This window comes from Haliotis rubra, unplaced genomic scaffold (genome assembly GCF_003918875.1).
Source record: "Haliotis rubra isolate DU_JTF1 unplaced genomic scaffold, ASM391887v1 Scf595, whole genome shotgun sequence".
Taxonomy (NCBI): Eukaryota; Metazoa; Mollusca; class Gastropoda; order Lepetellida; family Haliotidae; genus Haliotis; species Haliotis rubra.
In genome coordinates this window covers 316582-334575 of record NW_025767296.1, presented here as the reverse complement: position 1 = coordinate 334575, position 17994 = coordinate 316582, and the positions used below count along the sequence as shown (strand labels likewise).

Sequence of the window (17994 nt, the reverse complement as noted above, 5' to 3'; positions counted from 1 at the left end):
ATAACACCACGGCGCTAGAACTATCTTAAGTCTGTGTTAGAGTTCAATCGTCGTAGAGCTAAGATTGCTATCCGCAAGAATACCCTGCTTTTCCATAGCAACACTCCAATATATGGAACAGGCGTAGTATACAATTCAATATTACAAAGGTATTTGTGGCGAATAACAGTCTGGATGATTAGAGTTTTCAGAAGCTATCCTGATATCGTTTCTATGACAATATCTTTGGTTAATGTGCGTGTCTTACGACCACTTTAGAAATGGCTCTCTCTCTCTCTCTCTCTCTCTCTCTCCAGCATCTTCGAGAACTCTCTCTACTCTCTCTCTCTCTCTCTCTCTCTCTCTCTCTCTCTCTCTGTTTTAACATCGATATAAATAAAATGTTTATATACCTTTCTTACACGTTAAACACTGACCCTGTTCAGGAAAAGACGGGAATACACCGCAAGTTAAAACACAGTGACTGTATCATGGGGATTTTATCATAATGATTTCGTGGCATGACAGATTAACTGCAGTAACAAAAACCATCACCATTAGTGATGTTCCTAAAAAAATACAAGTGAATCATAATAAAGATAATCATCATTATCATAATGAGTGAGTGAGTGTAGCACAATTTAGCAATATTCCAGCCACATGGCGGCGGTATGTAAATAATCGAGTCGAAACTACCAGTTATTTTTCAGACGCTGGTGCTAAGTATAGAGGGTCAATGTATGTAATCAGAGTGGCCTTGTCACAGGTTAAACAGTGGGAATGCCAAGACAACTCGTGAAGACCCAGGTAACCAAGTGTCATTGACATGATTTATACATCCTTTGAAAAGGCGAGCATATTATTATTATTAATGAAATTCAAATGAAAAACAACAATATTTTAAAAACTCATTTTTAACCCAGTGGTTCAGTTGTTCAAATTGGTTTTAAGTTGTTTAAGTTGTGTTATATTATTTAAAGTGCATTGATTACCTGTTATAAAATAGCCATGTTGATTGTTGGTAGAAGTTGGCTTATGAGCTGAGGTAAGTAGAACCATACTAAAAGAGGCATAGCACTGCCATACAATTTTGCGGAACAGGATTCCTGCATATCTTATAACTTAAGGACTAAACCTTGTCCAGGTTTCAAAGTTAAACTAGATAATGACAGACTTTTCCCAACGTTAAATTTCGATTCATTAAAGTTCCCCGTGTTTACGACAACGCGGCCGTTTTTGGCACTGACGGGGTCCTTGGTGTAATCTGCTGTCGACGAATCGTGTCCGAGGTTCATCGTAACGAGATATCGGCCAGTGTTGGCCGTACCTCGCACATAGGATAAAATTTCATCGTTGACAACGGCAAACTGGACATCAGGATCTTGAAAGGCAGTCGCTTCTCGCAACGTTGCTAAGGATTTGTAAATATTCAAAGATGAATCTTTCTTGTTCTTTTGTACCTGGAAGATGAAGAGGAAGAGCAGATAATTGCAGTGTTATAACATGCAAATCTCTGCATTCGTGAAGGCATACTTGGAAAACCATGTGTTTCTAGGTAAACGAATTAGTGATTTGTATATTTCAAATATAGACCAAAATCCATTGAAACGGATCAAACATTGCTTTTGTTCAGCTTGGAACTGGTTTGCATCGACGTTCATAGCGAAATTGAAAAGTTGTTTTGCTCAAAAATGTTTTTAGCAAATAGTGATAGAGAAAAGTAAGGCCGTACAAAATGATAAAATAACTAGATATGTTCTCTGTCCTGTGGTCTATATAATACGTTACAAAACAACCTGTTGAACTCGTGGTAGAGAAAGACAAATATCAATTAGCATACAAAATATGGCGCAGGTATGTAGTACCGCTATATCGAGACTCGGTCATCCAGTCGGTCAGATTAGTAGAAATGCTTCAGATCCAGACGTGTCTGGACTAGTGAACATTGAGTTACCAATAAAGACGTTCTAACGATATCCGAATTGTGACCGTTCTACAGAAAGGGTCGGGATTTGGGAGGTTCATCTCTATACGGTGTTAATCGCAAAGTCTGTCTTACCTGCACGTTGCATGTCTTGTAACCCGGGTGGACTGGCAGCCATGGTTTGGAGGAGGTTGTGAACCCCGACTGACTGAAGGCGTCCCACTGGAGGGGGGAGCGACAGGGATCCCGGGAGAACTCAGTATACCGCTCCTGAAAAAGTCGTTAAAAATGTCATGCCTACAGAGACTTTTCTGCGTTAAACACAGATTGGCACTTTATATGCATGACATCAGTGTCTGAATATACTTTTGCTATGTCACGTCTGTCTATCACATTTCAAAACAATATTTTTACATCTTTAAACTTGGGTGAATCTCAAATTTTAAATGTCAGTCTACAGCCTAAATTAGTCATGTTAACTGCGTTAGTGCTATCATTTGGACTGGTAATTCTGTTTGTAGTATAGAACACTTATTAGACAATATAAATGTTCTCGCAAATGTCAAGTGTCAAGATACATAAATTGCAGTTAGGTATAGTCTTCGAAAGCTAGTAAATTACGTTGACAACTACCTGTGTGAGGACACATTTTGTCACTGAACGCCAAGTTATGCTTGGGTAGTCTTATGGTTTACACTTTTAAAACCAGGAAAACCGGCTCGATTCCACACACAGGTATAATGGTACAGGTTTAATATGCAACTGGCTAAAACACTATCCATTGAACAATGATCCACTTACACACACACACGCATGCATCTCAATACCTCTCATTCATTGATTCGGGACGAACGAGGGAATCAGTTTGTCTAAGGCGCCACATAGCTGTCCAAAGTTGCATCCTTTAGGCACGCCAGAAATATGATGATCGTGGGTTCGAATCCCAGTTCGCCCCGATTACGTGTCTAGGTTTGGAAGCACCATAACCATGCTCGTGAGTAAAACATGGTAAACGTCTAAGACTTGCAAACTTCGAGATTTTCTCCAACGTAAAGCTGCTACAACTGGAACATTGTTCGAAGCGGCGTAAAACTACACTCACTCCCTCACTCACAGCTTGTACTGTACCTTTCCAAAGTTAATGCCCCAAGGATCTTGTGTGTCCTCAAAGCTGACCTCAATCTCCTCCATGCCCAGTTCCTCCCCGTAGTAGGTGGTGGGCGTTCCCTTCAGCGTCAGCAGAAGCATGTTCAAGACGTTGACGTACTCCGCGCCAAAGCGTTTGGACACCCGCTTACGGTCGTGGTTACCGAGCTATAGTTACCGCAGAGGCAGGAAAACACAGTAATTCAGTAATTGTAACTGTAATATCATTTCATGAATATTCTATGTCTCATTTTCATTCAGGAACAATGTTTCGTCATTCTTGGAATCACTTGGAATGGGACATCACACCAATCCGATGTCGGATATATTTGAAGCTTATCTTATTAATGGTTCCTGATACCACAGTAGATTTCTTTGACGGAAGTCGTGCGTTTGGTAACGTTTTGTAATGTTCTCTATAAATAGTATTGCTGATCACGATATTACAAACTACTTTTACTCGGACCGCTATTGGCCATGGGGCAGTTGTACAAAGCAGCCTTAGCGCTACGACTGTCGTAACTTCATTATAAGGCATGGGAGTTACGATCACCTTAGCGCTAAGATCGCTGTGTGTAACTGTACCCTGACCAATAGCGGCCCCATAACACATACGTTATACATCCTGAAAATCGATTGTTTCTGATAAGCACTTACAATTATTATAATTTTGATTTTTGATCAAATAGTAATTATTCATCAATTTCTAAATTCTATGAAATCAGTTCGTCATTTCGTCAGACGTGATACATGAATGCAGTCATCTTTATATCCAGCAGTATACGTTCGGTGTCTGGTTTCCAGGGTATGCTGCGCCGGCGCTTCGCAAGCAGTTTCCCCAGGAACCAGATAATGATGTTCTTTAAATAATTGACCACATCATATCGATCACACTTCAAACTTACCACAAACTTGGGCCATGTGCCTGCAGGCAGATTGTCGTATTCGTTGCTGATAGCCTCCCTGAAGCAGTTTCCTCCGCAATTGGCCTTGAGACCCTCTGCAAGGTCAAAGTTGAAGGGCATGGCGCCATAGTCGTAGTACTTGTTCCTAATGGCCGGGGATCATACAGCTCAACCACCATAAACCTGCAAGAGAAATTGGTGTGACAGCAGGTAAAATGATGTCTGATGAATCTGATTCAGTTCGCTGTTTTGAACAAATGTTCCCATGATTTCTTTTCTGTTGACAGTTGACTTGGCTTTGCTTGTGTTTTTGGTGGCGCAGGCATTGCAGGAGAGGCACACCTTTCCACGAACAGCTAATATCCCAATTAATTAATTACATGTATATCATTTTTTTTAAACGCTGATAATGATTCTCGGCTTGAACTACCTGTGGCTGCCATTGGTTTGGTTAACTTCACCCCAAATCCCTCTATAACAACATATATCAATCTGATCGGGCATGTCCATTTGGCATTGTCATTACGCGTTTCCCCTAGAATTCAGAAAGAGTGGGTTTCTTCATAGCAAGAGGCACGTCATAATCTGAAAAGGGCATGCTGGCGATGATTCTTGACAAAATACCAAACAGATATAAAGTAAAACAGGGTTCTGTAATTTTAAATATTGAATATGTATGATCTTGATCATCTGACCTTGACTGACCGTCCTTGGCCTCATATTCGTCCATGACCTTCCTCCATCCCCTGACAACGTCCCCGATCTCTGGTAGGTTCTCAGTGTGAATGTGTGTCAGATACTCGTACTGGAACTGTTCACAATAACCACATCAAACAGGAAATGATTGACACAGTATCGTCGTAACTTAAGAATACGTATTCATTGTGTGAATCTTGTATTCCCAGATTGACATATTCCAGCTATTTTGCAGCAGTCATTAAATAATGTCTGGGACAGGTGTGCCTGTGGCTGAGAGTTTGTTTGTTGTTTAACCCGCGCTTAGCAGTATCCCAACTATGTAGCGGGAAACAATAGAGTCTGGACCAGATAACTCGTGATCAACATCATGAGCATCGTATCTACGGATACGATTACAGGTGTCAAGCAGGTCAGCGAGCCTGACCACCCGATCCCGTTAGTCGCCTCTTACGACAAGCATGGGTTGCTGAAGGCGCCGCCATTTACTATGCAGAGTTACGCCCCTTGGGCACGGTAGAAAACTATGATCGTGGGTTTGAATACAGTTTCGACCTGATTCTGCTTATATTTTTGTCAGCACTACATCCGTGCTCGTGGAATTAACTAAAGTACGTACGGCAGGTACTCCAGGACGGTTGCTCCTAGGTTCGTCCTGGAATATATTCTCGGATTCGAACAGTTTCATGATGGCGTCCACCCGGATACCATCGACTCCCCTCTCCATCCAGAACCGGAGCACGTCCTGTAACAGTTGGTCAAGTAGTTAGACGTGCAGGTTTCTTTCTCACGAAGCGAAAATAATTTAGTTGACTATAGCAGGAGAATATCAGCAAGCCGAAGACCTTGTTTAACAGGAGTTTCTAAATTTATACATTTTGAGGACGGTGTCGATATATAGGGCAAAATATAATAAATGATCGATTAAACCATGGATTTGGAAAATATTCGATTCTGATTGGTCAGTCATAAGGTTCAAGTCATATCAACCGCCTGCATTAATTACCGCCTGAAAATTACTCAATACTATTTGGTAGTCATTTTATAAATAATGATACAATCAGATAACATTTTTATGTTTATTTCCATATGGAATTATAATGATACATAGATACAGGTAGGGTCATTCATCAATATAGGTTGAAAAGTGTAGATAGTTTTGATACAGTAATCAAAGTATGTATAACACAAATATTTATCAAACTCCTTCTGTGTAACCAAATAACAATACATAATATATATTCTTTAACTCGAGGAGCGGTGAGGTAGCCTAGTGGATTAAGCGTTCGCTCGTCACGCCTAAGACCTGGGTTCCATTTCCCACATGGGTACAATGCATGAAGCCCATTTCTGGTGTCCCCGCCGTGATATTGCTGGAACATTGCTAAAAGCGGCGTAACTCCATTACTTACTTACTTACTCACTCTTTAACTCGATATATCGTACTGTTGAAGTTTTTATTACCTAGGTGGAACTACCCGTCAAACATATAACTCACGTTCATATCATTCACAACGTCTCGATTTCTATAGTTCAGGTCCGGCTGTTCCTTGATAAAAGCATGGTAAAAGTACTGTTTCCTTGTCTTACTCCACTCCCAACCGCTGCCGCCGAAATAGGAAAGCTTAAAACAAAGGAAATAATGATGAGGAGCTGTGTGGCACTTACGTTCATGTCTTTGACTACATCCGGGTTTCTGTAGTTTAAGTCAGGCTGTTCCTTCACAAAAGCGTGGTAGTAATACTGCTTCCGCTGTTCGTTCCATCGCCAGCACTCCCCACTAAACACGCCCAGCTAGAAGATAGAAATGTCAAACAAAACACAACAAAGAAGATTTTACACTGTGCCCAAGTTACCAAGGTAAAATAACAGGAAGAAGAAGTATATTTTTCATGTTTTTTCGACTCAAACAACGTTTTCTTCAGAGCACGATGTTCTGGGTTTGTTTCAGAAAAGTATATCATTTTTCACATTCATTACGGCAGTGGAAGATGAGCTTACAAATGTCCTGTTGAAAAACGGTTTTGCACATGGCTATCGAATCTCATTCGTATCGATTTCGAAGCGATCGGATAGCTTTACGAATTGGGACAAAAAGAAAGAATGAAGGGCTTTAAACAGTATTCCTGTTATCGGAGGTCAAAGGAAGCAGGTGAGCTGATGCAGGTAAGATACGTTCACCATATTGGTGAAGCCCATGAACTCTGATCACTTGCTCACAAACCTAGAGAAATAGTTGGTGCGAACCCGGATTTGAAATCACAATCATAGGTTCCTGTCGACACCAAGGGATGTAACTCTGCACAGCAACTCGCGGCGCCTCTTTGGCCAGCCGTGAACCGGGCACAAACATACTTACCTTTCTGCATGTACCATGAAGCGAAAAATGTTAGAAACATTACCAAGGTAATATTGTTTTTCTGTATATGAACATTTAATGATAAAGTTACACGGTATATACCACCTGTGAGGATGAGTAAGATTTGACTCTGCTATGAATAGTGTTTCAGTTATGTCACCGAGAGTCAGCTTGTGGTGGAAATGAAAAGGTGGTTAATGCGCTCGTGTTCGAGCCGTCACTTTACCCAGTTATTCGGTGGTTTCTTCCTTCCAAATGATGACTTGCCGTCGCTCCACATAAAGTAGTCCCTGTACTTCCCCGTCCCCTTCAGGCTCTCCTGGAACCACGGATGCTGGTCGCTCATGTGGTTGGGGACGAAGTCGATAATCACTTTGATGTCTGCAAGTGCGATTTGAGTGAGTGAGTGACTGAGAGAGTGAGGTAAGTTTTACGCCCTTTTGATCATTAATCCAATAGTATCAAAGATTGGCTTCACGCATTGTACCCACGTAGGGAATCGAACCCTGGTCTTTGGCGTGACGAGCGAACGCCTGAACTACTAGCCTATTTCATCGCCCCTCATTCAGGAGATCGAGAATGAGTCATTGTATTCAGGTTTCTCATTAAAAATTAAGTTTTTAAGAAAATAATGTTTATATAAATTGTCAGATTGTACAACAAATCCCACTGTTAAACCGATTATGCAATGGTTGCAGTGCCGCATAATTAAGGTCGTTGAGATGATCAAAGTTCGACATGTTACGTTTCATATCATGTTACGTTTCATTTGTTGATTTGTACGAAGGAGCCTTATAAAGTAATTTCATACGAAATCGGCATATGATGATAAATCTTTAAAAGGAAAATTCCCATGACTAAAACAAAAATCTTATTACGTTTTGTTGTGAAGAACCATGAACTATCATTCATTGTTTGGATCACATATTTCATTTTCAAATACATTTACGAAGAACTTGGAAACTACAGATTACTACAAAAACGGTAGTCAGGTTTTGTCTGTTTTGTGAAGCCGTTAAAAACCCATCCATGTTGGTTTAGATGAAATAGTGTACCATCCATGCTTTTTGGATAAAAAGTTGCAGTTATTAAATATTTTCACATTCTACAAAATACTTAAGAACCTCTGCGATGGCTTTCTGTAACTAAATCGTCAAAGTCCTTCAATGTCCCGAAGATGGGGTCGACGTCGGTGTGGTTGGAGATGTCGTATCCGAAGTCCTTCATGGGAGACCTGTAGAATGGACTGAGCCATATCGCCTTGACGTTGAGATACTGGAAGTAGTCCAGCTTCGAGATGATACCTGCAATGGCGTACAATCTGTCAGTTGTGTGATTTGTACCAGAACGCTTTACCTTGTATAGAAATTCATCCATATTCATGAAGGTGATCATGATTTGGTTCATACATATGCATGAGTGTCGCTAAAATTTCATTGGTGAAACATTTTATAAAGCAGTCGTTTTATTTCACGTAATTATAACGCACTAATAGTGAGTGAGTTTAGTTTTACGCCGCATTCAGCAATATTCCAGCTGGGGGCGGTCTGTAAATAATCGAGTCTGGACCAGAAAATCCAGTGATCAACAGTATGAGCATCGATCTGCGCAATTGGGAACCGATGACATGTGTCAACCAAGTCATCGAGCCTGACCACCCGATCCCGTTAGTCGCCACTTACGACAAGCATGGGTTACTGAGGGTTCTTTCGAACCCGGACCTTCACGGGTTAACGCACTAATACAAATATATGGAGTGACTGAGTAGACTGGCTTTAACGCCGCATTGATCACCATTTCTTTTAGGTCAGTATGAGAAGACTGACTGACTGAATTTAGTTTTACGCCGCTTTTAGCAATATTCAAGCAACATCACGGCGGGGGGACACCAGAAATGGGCTTCACACATTGTACCTATGTGGGGATTCGAACCCGGGTCTTCGGCGTGACGAGCCAACGCTTTAACCACTAGGCTACCCCACCGCCCAGTGTGAGAAGAGATCCAACGATGAAGCGTGTCACAGACATTTATCAAAGCCGGGTACAGCGGAGAGAAACCACGGACTATAATCGTTGGTTGGTTGGTTTGTTGTTTAACGTCGCACTCAGCAATATTCCAGTTACATGGCAGCGGTCAGTAAATAATCGAGTCTGGACCAGACAATCCAGTGATCAACAACATGAGCTTCGATCTACGCAATTGGGATACGATGACGTGTCACCCAAGTCAACGAGCCTGACCACCCGATCCCGTTAGTCGCCTCTTACGACAAGCATGGGTTGCTGAAGATCAATTCTAACCCGGATCTTCACGGGTCGGATCATAATCGGGTTTGAAGGGACGCAACTTTGTATGGCGAGCAACAGAATCACTACCGAAACGAAAGCGATGTCAGCGGGCTAGAAGAGCGTGAGGAGTGGCGGCAATTGCCTCAGGAACGTATCCGCAGGTTCGCGTGTGGCATGAGGCAAACGGTGGAGAGTGTCATCCAGACACATCATAGATACACGAGATACTGATGTCAAAACACACAGCGAGATCCGGGAATATCTCATAATGTGGCGCGCCAGGGCAATATCAACAGTGTTGGCATTTCTCACGAACAGAGCATACAAATTAACATATTGCATACATTTTGTTGTTTTTCTTTGATCAATTATTCAATCTTCCATCAGATAATCAGGCATTACTGCCCTTCTAGAAGTATGAGAGTTCTGAAACCTTTCTGTTCTACAGTTGGGGGTGGGTGCTTAATTAATTCCCATGTGTATTCATTTAAGAAGTCTGAAGCAATGGGAATGTCTTTGCACAATGACGATGGAAGATGTACTTTTACTTCATGAAAATAACGATCCGTATTCTTAAAACAGGCATGTCCATGTGTATTGCCTTCAGCATTAGGGACTATATAAGGCGACTTCGTACCATATACAATTCATGGGTTGTACTCACACACAATACACATAAACTCACACAGATAAAACAAACGAACGCAGACACACATACAGGTGAAAGCAGCCAACCACAAACGTCACGCACGTTCTTTCTCACACATACTCTCTCTCTTTCTCACAAACACACACACATACACACACAAAACAAAACAAACGTAAAAGCACACACACAACATCTCACACACAAACACACGATCTCTCTCACACACGCTCACACCCTCTCACATACAGAAAACGTAAAAGCACACGCACACAAACACAAACACACGGACGTTCTCACACAGACAAACATACTCCCCGCGCTCTCTCTCTCACTCTCTCTCTCTCTCACACACACACACACACCAGTCATTTCCTTACCCCTGAGATCACCAACTCCATCCCCGTCCGAATCTTTGAATGACCGTGGGTATATCTGGTAGATCACCGACGTCTTCCACCATTCCAGACCACTGTGCCCCTGACGACCATACCACACGTACCCTCCAATGGCAGCTAGCACCACGATTAGCTGGACCAACAGAAAGATGGTACTGAAATTTTGTTTTTCATTTGGGGAATTTTGTAGCCGTTCCTTACTTTTCCCCTTCAGTGCACCCTTCATGTTCACGTGGAATAGCCACTATTGCGAGCGTCGTTCAACGTCGACTCCGTTCAATGCTGACAGGGAATAATTCTGTAAATATGTATCTCGCTTGTAGCTCGGTGTCAAGCGCTGCAAGCTCCCATACGTCATATAGGTCAAGTTTGTATACATTTCACCTTAACCTAGGTAAGGCGTCGGCGACCGCATTTTGTATTAACCTATTTATTTGAGCATCACACAAACCATTCATTGACGCATAATTAATTCGTACAACCGCATAAAGTGTAAATATTTTCATGAAATTGAATGCCAATAAAATATAAAGCTGCATGTTGGAGAATATCTGTAACAGGTCATACGAAAGCTGTCAGCTGTTTCGGGTGTTCTTCTTTTGACCTACCCGAGACATATGACACCGATGATGTTTGACGAGCTGGAGAAAAGAGGTTCTCTCAGCCGCCTTGTGTTATGTATTCAAGGACATGGGCTCGTAGTGCTTGTTCGTGTCAACAAAGACCAGCGTTGAAGCATTATCTCAGGTGGAGGATCACTCAAGCCGACCTTCATCCGCAAATCAGATTTCGTTTTACGGATTTTTTTTATGTATGGTCTGATTTGGGTTCACACGGGCATGACATACTTTTATCTCTGTACACTCGAACCTTGAGATCAATTGTACCATATCACGATATGCTTAACTCGTGTCCTTAAACAGAGGCAGGTTATACAGTGAGTGAGTAAGTTTTCACGCCGCTTTTAGCAATATGACGTTGAGGGGACACCAGAAATGACCTTCCCACATTGTACCCATGTGGAGAATCGAACCTGTGACTTCGGTATCACGAACGAACGCTTTAACCACTCGACTTTTGCACTACCCACTAAGAATGGCTAAGTGAGTAAGTATGGGTTTACGCCGCCTTTACCAATATTCTAGCCATATCATGGCAGGACACACCAGAGATTGGCTTCACACATTGTACCCATGTGGGAATCGAACCTGTGTCTTTGCATGACGGACGAATGCTTTAACCTCTAGACTTTCCCACGTCCCCCAAGAGTGAGTGAGTAAGTTTTTACGCCGCTTTTAGCAATGTTCCTGCAATATAACGTTGGGAGAACGAAAGAAATGGCCTTCACACGCTGTACCCATATGGGCAATCGAACACAGGACTTTCGCATGACGCGCGAACGCCTTACCCACTAGGCTACACTACAACACCCAACTGTTACACCTCCAGTTTATTTACCATTGTTGTTGTGTTTTTTGTTGGTTGGTTGTTTAACGCCGGATTCAGCAATATTCCAGCTACATGGCGGCGATCTGTAAATAATTGAGTCTGGATCAGACAATCCAGTGATCAACAATGTGAGCATTCATCTACGCAGTTGGGATACGATGACATGTGTCAACCAAGTCAGCGAGCCTGACCACCGGACCCCGTTTGTCGCCACTTACGACACGCGTGGGTTACTGAAGACCAGTTCTAACCCGTATAAGGGCTAGGAATTAACATTCTTCCTTCTTACATTTCATTTATAAGTACACTTTGTTATATTGAAGAATAAAAAACTTTTTAAAGAACGAGGTGTCTAAGTTTGTGACAGCAACATCTGATTAAATCTATGATGATGATCTTTCCTGCTTTTCTTTGTTTGTCTGCAGTGCAATCTGTGTTATGGATTTAAAATCTACAAATTTGACAGAAAATGAGTTTGTCGTATATATATATATATGAATAACATTAGTTCTTTAAGGTAGCATTGATTTTTTTCCATACGCCGATTTCCCATTGCCACTCCTAAACAGGTAAATTAAGCAGAATCAAAGTTACGCATGGTTTTGTCTTCTTTCGTTTAAAAACACCAATTTTTTTTATTATAAACCGACCGACCGACCGACCGACCGACCTAACTTAGATGTCGGTGGCAACACGAAACATTAAAAATGCTGTCGCAAGTTAACACACCTAGCCCAACACAACTCATAAACACAATCAAAATCCGGTTAATCTGCATCTCTTACTCTGGCCACAGAATGGAGCAGCCAGTTGATTAGTAGGTAAGCACACCTTGACCAGTTGATAGATCAGACTCACTTACTTGCACGGACAACCAGTGTTGACCGTCAGAACAGGTCGATCATAACAAACAACTGCAGGTTATCACGCTCTTTGCGTAACAATTAGACGTCTTGCCTTGGCATATAGATGAGCGAATAAAGATTGAAAAAGTATACATGTAGCTTTTTTCAATTTCCTGATTGAATCATGCACAGCAAACTGATCGCGCAAGCAGGAAAATTAGCCTTTATCTACTCTGTATATTGGTGAATGGATGGACCAGTCTCTCTTATCCAGCTTGATCTTGGCCGATGCACGAATGGAGACCAGTCTTGCCAGACTATTAGCGAACGTTTATTGGCCAGGTGATTTCTTGGCGAATTGCGTAGCTTGTCTTTCCGCAGCAAATAGTGCAGCTACCGCCGACCTTAAATGTACACCACGCGCTACACACCAGCAGATGGTTCCAAGATCAGATGAATGGACTTACCAGGCAACTGCATACGTTCACCAGTTTGCCAGTTAATACTCGGGGTTTAAACAAACACAACATTCAAGTTTCATCTTCTTTTTTTTCGCCTACGGAAACCATGGCAACGTATATATCTGTCCATTATAACTTTCCGGCACTGCATGCCGGTGGACCGCAACGTCTGTTTTGGGTGAGTGAGTGAGTATAGTTTTACGCCGCACTCAGCAATATCCCAGCTAATTGGCGTCGTTCTGTAAATAATCGAGTCTGGACCAGGCAATCCAGTGATCAACAGCATGAACATCGATCTGCGCAATTGGGAACCGATGACATGTGTCAACCAAGTCATCGAGCCTGACCACCCGATCCCGTTAGTCGCCTCCTACGACAAGCATGGGTTACTAAGGATCAATATTCTACCCCGGACCTTCACGGATAGTCTCTTTTGGAGACAAACATATGTGAAATAACAAAAAATGGAATCGGAAGACTTGCATCTTTCTGACTGAAAACGAATCCTCAACTCTCCTCACTAGTATTAATCTTGACACGGCTTTAGAGAATTATCAGTGTGTTTTCAACAACTAAGAGGTACAAGGTGGTAGTTTACGGTATAGTCGGCGTTTGAATATATAGGCATTGCTTTAATGTTCAGCTAAGAATCAGGTTTTTGGTCCCATGAGATGAAGCTATATCTGGCTGTTTGACGTTGCCGGAAACGTTTGATGATACCTCGTTCTGAATTCGTTTCTATGTAGTTACCGTTGTCGTTGTCAACGGCCCCCTCAGTTTTCAACAGAAACGCTATCGCTTTCACTTAGTCTACTTATCGCTCTGCGTTTCGTTGACTACAGCATCGTTCCGAGTTCTGCTACTGACAAGATGTTTACAAGGCCGCATATTCAAGGTATTTAAGCAGACTGTTTTAAAGTGTTTAGTATGTGAATTAATACTGAAATTGGCCGGATGTTTGACTGCAGTAACGGTGGGAATGAATGGCCGCCATTTGCAATTTCATGAAAATTCACAAATGTGTATCTGCAACCAACTTCAAACTAAAGAAAATTCAATGTGGCTTTGAACAATTCCCCAGACAATGGTTGTATTCGATGGATGATTCATCCACACCTTTCAAGCATAAACAAGTAGCACAGTTAGAGCTGGAGAATAACTGAGAACTGCAGGGGCTGGTCACAAGCACACATTGGTATTTACAGCTGCACATCTCACGGGACAAAGATACTGGAGTGTTGTATTCATTTAAATATTTGTACAGTCCAGTATAAATCATTCTAGGCCATGTCGATCAGAGAATGACTATCGAGGTCAGATGGGACCATATCTGGCAGCGTTCTTAATTAGTGGGCAGGGTAGGTGGATCTGGGACACGTGGGTTGGAAGCCTCGTAGGAAGTGAAGACATTCGTATGCATGTCTGTTATGAAATATTTATATTGCCGTTGTTGAGTTATATGAGTACGTGATGTAATCGATAGTGGTTTTCTAACGTCGTTGATTGTGAAGTTATTTTTTACTGGTACTTATAAAATATAATCTCAGCACCTCAAGTTTGCGTTGGTTTAAATTGTGGTAAACAATTTGTATTGAAATTGTACATGTCCTACGAGTTTTCTTTTCTAATCCATGTCCCCATATCCGAAACACATGCACACTAATTTGAATTCACTTTGGTCGTGTATTGTGGTATTAGTGGCGCATAGTATTATGTAGTGATGCGTCCGTAGGTACAAGGATCCGGTACCCCTGTCTTTGATTTATGATCCCAGGTGCTACAACACTACAGCCCCTTCTCTGCTTGTATGCTTTACCATCATTCAAGATTTTCGACGTCATTAGGGTAACCAGGTGTTTTACACTTGAAATAGTGTTCATGACGGGAAACCCATGTCACTTCCGTTTTCCACTTAGACAGGGGGCGGTGGGGTAGCCCAGCGGGTTCGCTCATCACGCCAAAGATATTAGTTCAATTCTTCACCTGGATATAACTGACCCGTGAACATCCGGGTTAGAATTGGTCTTCAGCAACCCATGCTTGTCGTAAGGGGCGTTTAACGGGATCGGGTGGTCATGTTCACTGACTTGGTTAACACACGTATTCGCATCCCATTTGCATAGATCGATGTTTATGATAACTATCACTAGATTGTCTGGTTGAGAATCGATTATTTACAGAACGCCTCAAGATAGCTGGAAAATTGCTGAGTGCGGCGTTAAACAACAACCCAACCAAACAACCACGATGTAACTAAAATATTGTGAAAACGTATTTAAATACGGCCTATCACCATATCCAGTCGCGTGTACCTAGCTGCGGTTTCCGTATTTACCTATCCGTACCACTGGGATCATGGATCTCACCGTCAGGACAGTCTTTCCCTTACATTTACATCTTTGATTTGTTAAAAGCGTAACGTAATTTTTGTTGTTGTTTTTTTCGATCTAGATTCCTCCTTCCCTTTCCATGAACAATACTTTATGTATGTACAGGTTTAATCGAGAGACATGGACTTTGGAAACATTCGCCAACACAAGTAGGAGGCGCTCCGACCGACGCAACAAGGCTGGCGCATCACAAGTATCGGTCTTCATTGTAAATGATATACACTGCTTCAAACTTCAGTTTTCTCTAACTGCTAAAAGGAAATTTGGACAATAACATGAATCCTGAATTCGACAACACCACAGATTTACACAGACAAAAAAACAACCGCTATTTCATGTTCTTCGAGCAGACAAAACACTTGGAGGCAATCCTATCGGCACCCAGCGTGGCTTCGATGCATTGGCCTTGCAGTGAGGCGAGGTCGATTGTCGTTTCACCACGGGGCTGTTGTCATCAATGAAATACAGATGGTTCGAACTCGCCTTACTTGTGAAGATTCATTGCTTTTCCTTCAGGGGCCAAAGCCCGACAAAGGTTGGTTTTGATTACCTAACACACGGACTACACCATGTCACACTTCACACTCTCAAACGCAATAAACTTGATAAGATCCGGGTTAAAATTGGTCTTGTGCAACACATGCTTGTCGTAAGAGGCGACTAACGGGATCGGGTGACTTGGTTGACACAGGTCATCGTATCCCAATTGTGTAGATCGATGCTCATGATATCTGCCACTGGAGTGTGTGGTCCGGGCTCGATAATTTTCAGACCGCCGTCATTTAGTTGGAATAGTGTTGAATTTGGTGTTTAACAAAACAAACAAACAAACAAACAAACAAACACAAACGCAAGGTCACCGCGTTACAAACGACGTTCTGTCCCTATCAAGATACCGAAAACTATCATATTACGGTACACATTCAGTGCCTTTGGGTACAGAAATCGACCCCTATATGACGCTTAAATCTTGGGGGAGGGGGAGGGGGTCAATCGTCGTGTTCAGAATTACTGACCTTCTAGAGCGACGTTCAACCACGTGCGTGCGTGCCTGCGTTTCCTTTTCCTGGCAATTGGCAATTTTATAGCCAAATGAGATACCAAGCCTCATTTTTAACACGGATACCTTACTCAGACAGAATACATATCAATGTTTTCCCCTAATGCCGAGCACCTTGCGGGGTAACAAGTACCATATTCACATTTTGGTATGGACCGGGGATCGAACCAGTCTTCTGCTGCCCGGCAACAGCGGCGTCGGTCACAACAAGAGACAATCGTAATACAATATAGATATGAGGGTGTATGTTGTTGTCAGAACCAGGTGATCTGAATTTCCCGGTTCCATTATGTACCGCAGATATCCCTTTGGGTTTACAAACTTATACAAGTAATACAATTACAGTTTCAAAACAATTTATTCAAAGTACAAATACAAAACAACGACAACAACAACAAAATCACATTGGAAAGGTCACGTGGGCTTCTATGCTAGTATCGGTCACCTATCTTGTGTAAGAGGATCGATGACCAGGCTCAGGACCAAATGGTTGACAAATGTCCAGAAGAAAATGTGTCGGTACCCTCAACGTTTGTTTGGTTCCTTGTATCAGAGAAACCGTGTGTTTATCAACCACCGATAAAATATTCCCTGAGATATATTCCAGTCACCAAAGAGTGAATGAGTGAGTGAATATGGTTTTACGCCGCTTTTAGCAATATTCAATATGACGGCGGGGGACACCAGAAATGGGCTTCACACATTGTACCCATGTGGGGAATCGAACCTGGACACTCTCTCTATCGACCTACACCCATATATTATCGTAGCAAATCTGTTATTTCCAACTAGTTGTTAGCAACAACATTTATCACATCTAACATCCTATAAACATGGCCAAGGACATTCACCACATCTAGTTTGTAGTTGACGTAAAGATATCTAATTGATCTTTTCTCGGGCTTGAATGACTGAATGGTCAGATATAGGACTGAATGGTCAGATATAGGACTGAATGGTCAGATATTGGACTGAATGGTCAGATATTAGGATGGTCAGATATTGGACTGAATGGTCAGATATTGGACTGAATGGTCAGATATAGGACTGAATGGTCAGATATAGGACTGAATGGTCAGATATAGGACTGAATGGTCAGATATTGGACTGAATGGTCAGATATAGGACTGAATGGTCAGATATTGGACTGAATGGTCAGATATTGGAGAATGGTGAATGGACTGAATGGTCAGATATGGGACTGAATGGTCAGATATTGGACTGAATGGTCAGATATAGGACTGAATGGTCAGATATAGACTGAATGGTCAGATATAGGACTGAATGGTCAGATATAGGACTGAATGGTCAGATATTGGGACTGAATGGTGGTCAGATATTGGACTGAATGGTCAGATATGGACTGAATGGTAGATAGGACTGAATGGTGGACTGAATGGTCAGATATAGGACTGAATGGTCAGATATAGGACTGAATGGTCAGGTC

General features: G+C 42.0%; 1 protein-coding gene across 1 annotated transcript; it reads right to left on the bottom strand.

Annotated features, from left to right (window-relative positions):
- Positions 1 to 414: 414 nt before the first annotated feature.
- LOC124255156 (alpha-glucosidase-like) lies at positions 415 to 10590 on the bottom strand. The gene is made up of 11 exons (XM_046688992.1): positions 10325 to 10590; positions 8134 to 8313; positions 7236 to 7390; positions 6319 to 6444; positions 5270 to 5395; positions 4650 to 4765; positions 3955 to 4137; positions 3665 to 3674; positions 3032 to 3217; positions 2039 to 2173; positions 415 to 1439 (listed from the first exon to the last, which is right to left on the bottom strand). Exons 1-11 carry the CDS (start codon positions 10566 to 10568, stop codon positions 1095 to 1097), a joined length of 1806 nt encoding a protein of 601 aa, XP_046544948.1. The 5' UTR covers positions 10569 to 10590; the 3' UTR covers positions 415 to 1094.
- Between the last annotated feature and the right edge of the window lie 7404 nt (positions 10591 to 17994).

Coding starts and splice junctions, on each gene's coding strand:
- LOC124255156 (XM_046688992.1), bottom strand. CDS start 10,568: ATGAAGGGTGCACTGAAGGGGAAAAGTAAGGAACGGCTACAAAATTCC. Junction 7,391..8,133: donor TACAGAAAGCCATCGCAGAG/GTTCTTAAGTAT, acceptor TCGCACTTGCAG/ACATCAAAGTGATTATCGAC. Junction 4,138..4,649: donor GCCAAGGACGGTCAGTCAAG/GTCAGATGATCA, acceptor TTTCTCTTGCAG/GTTTATGGTGGTTGAGCTGT.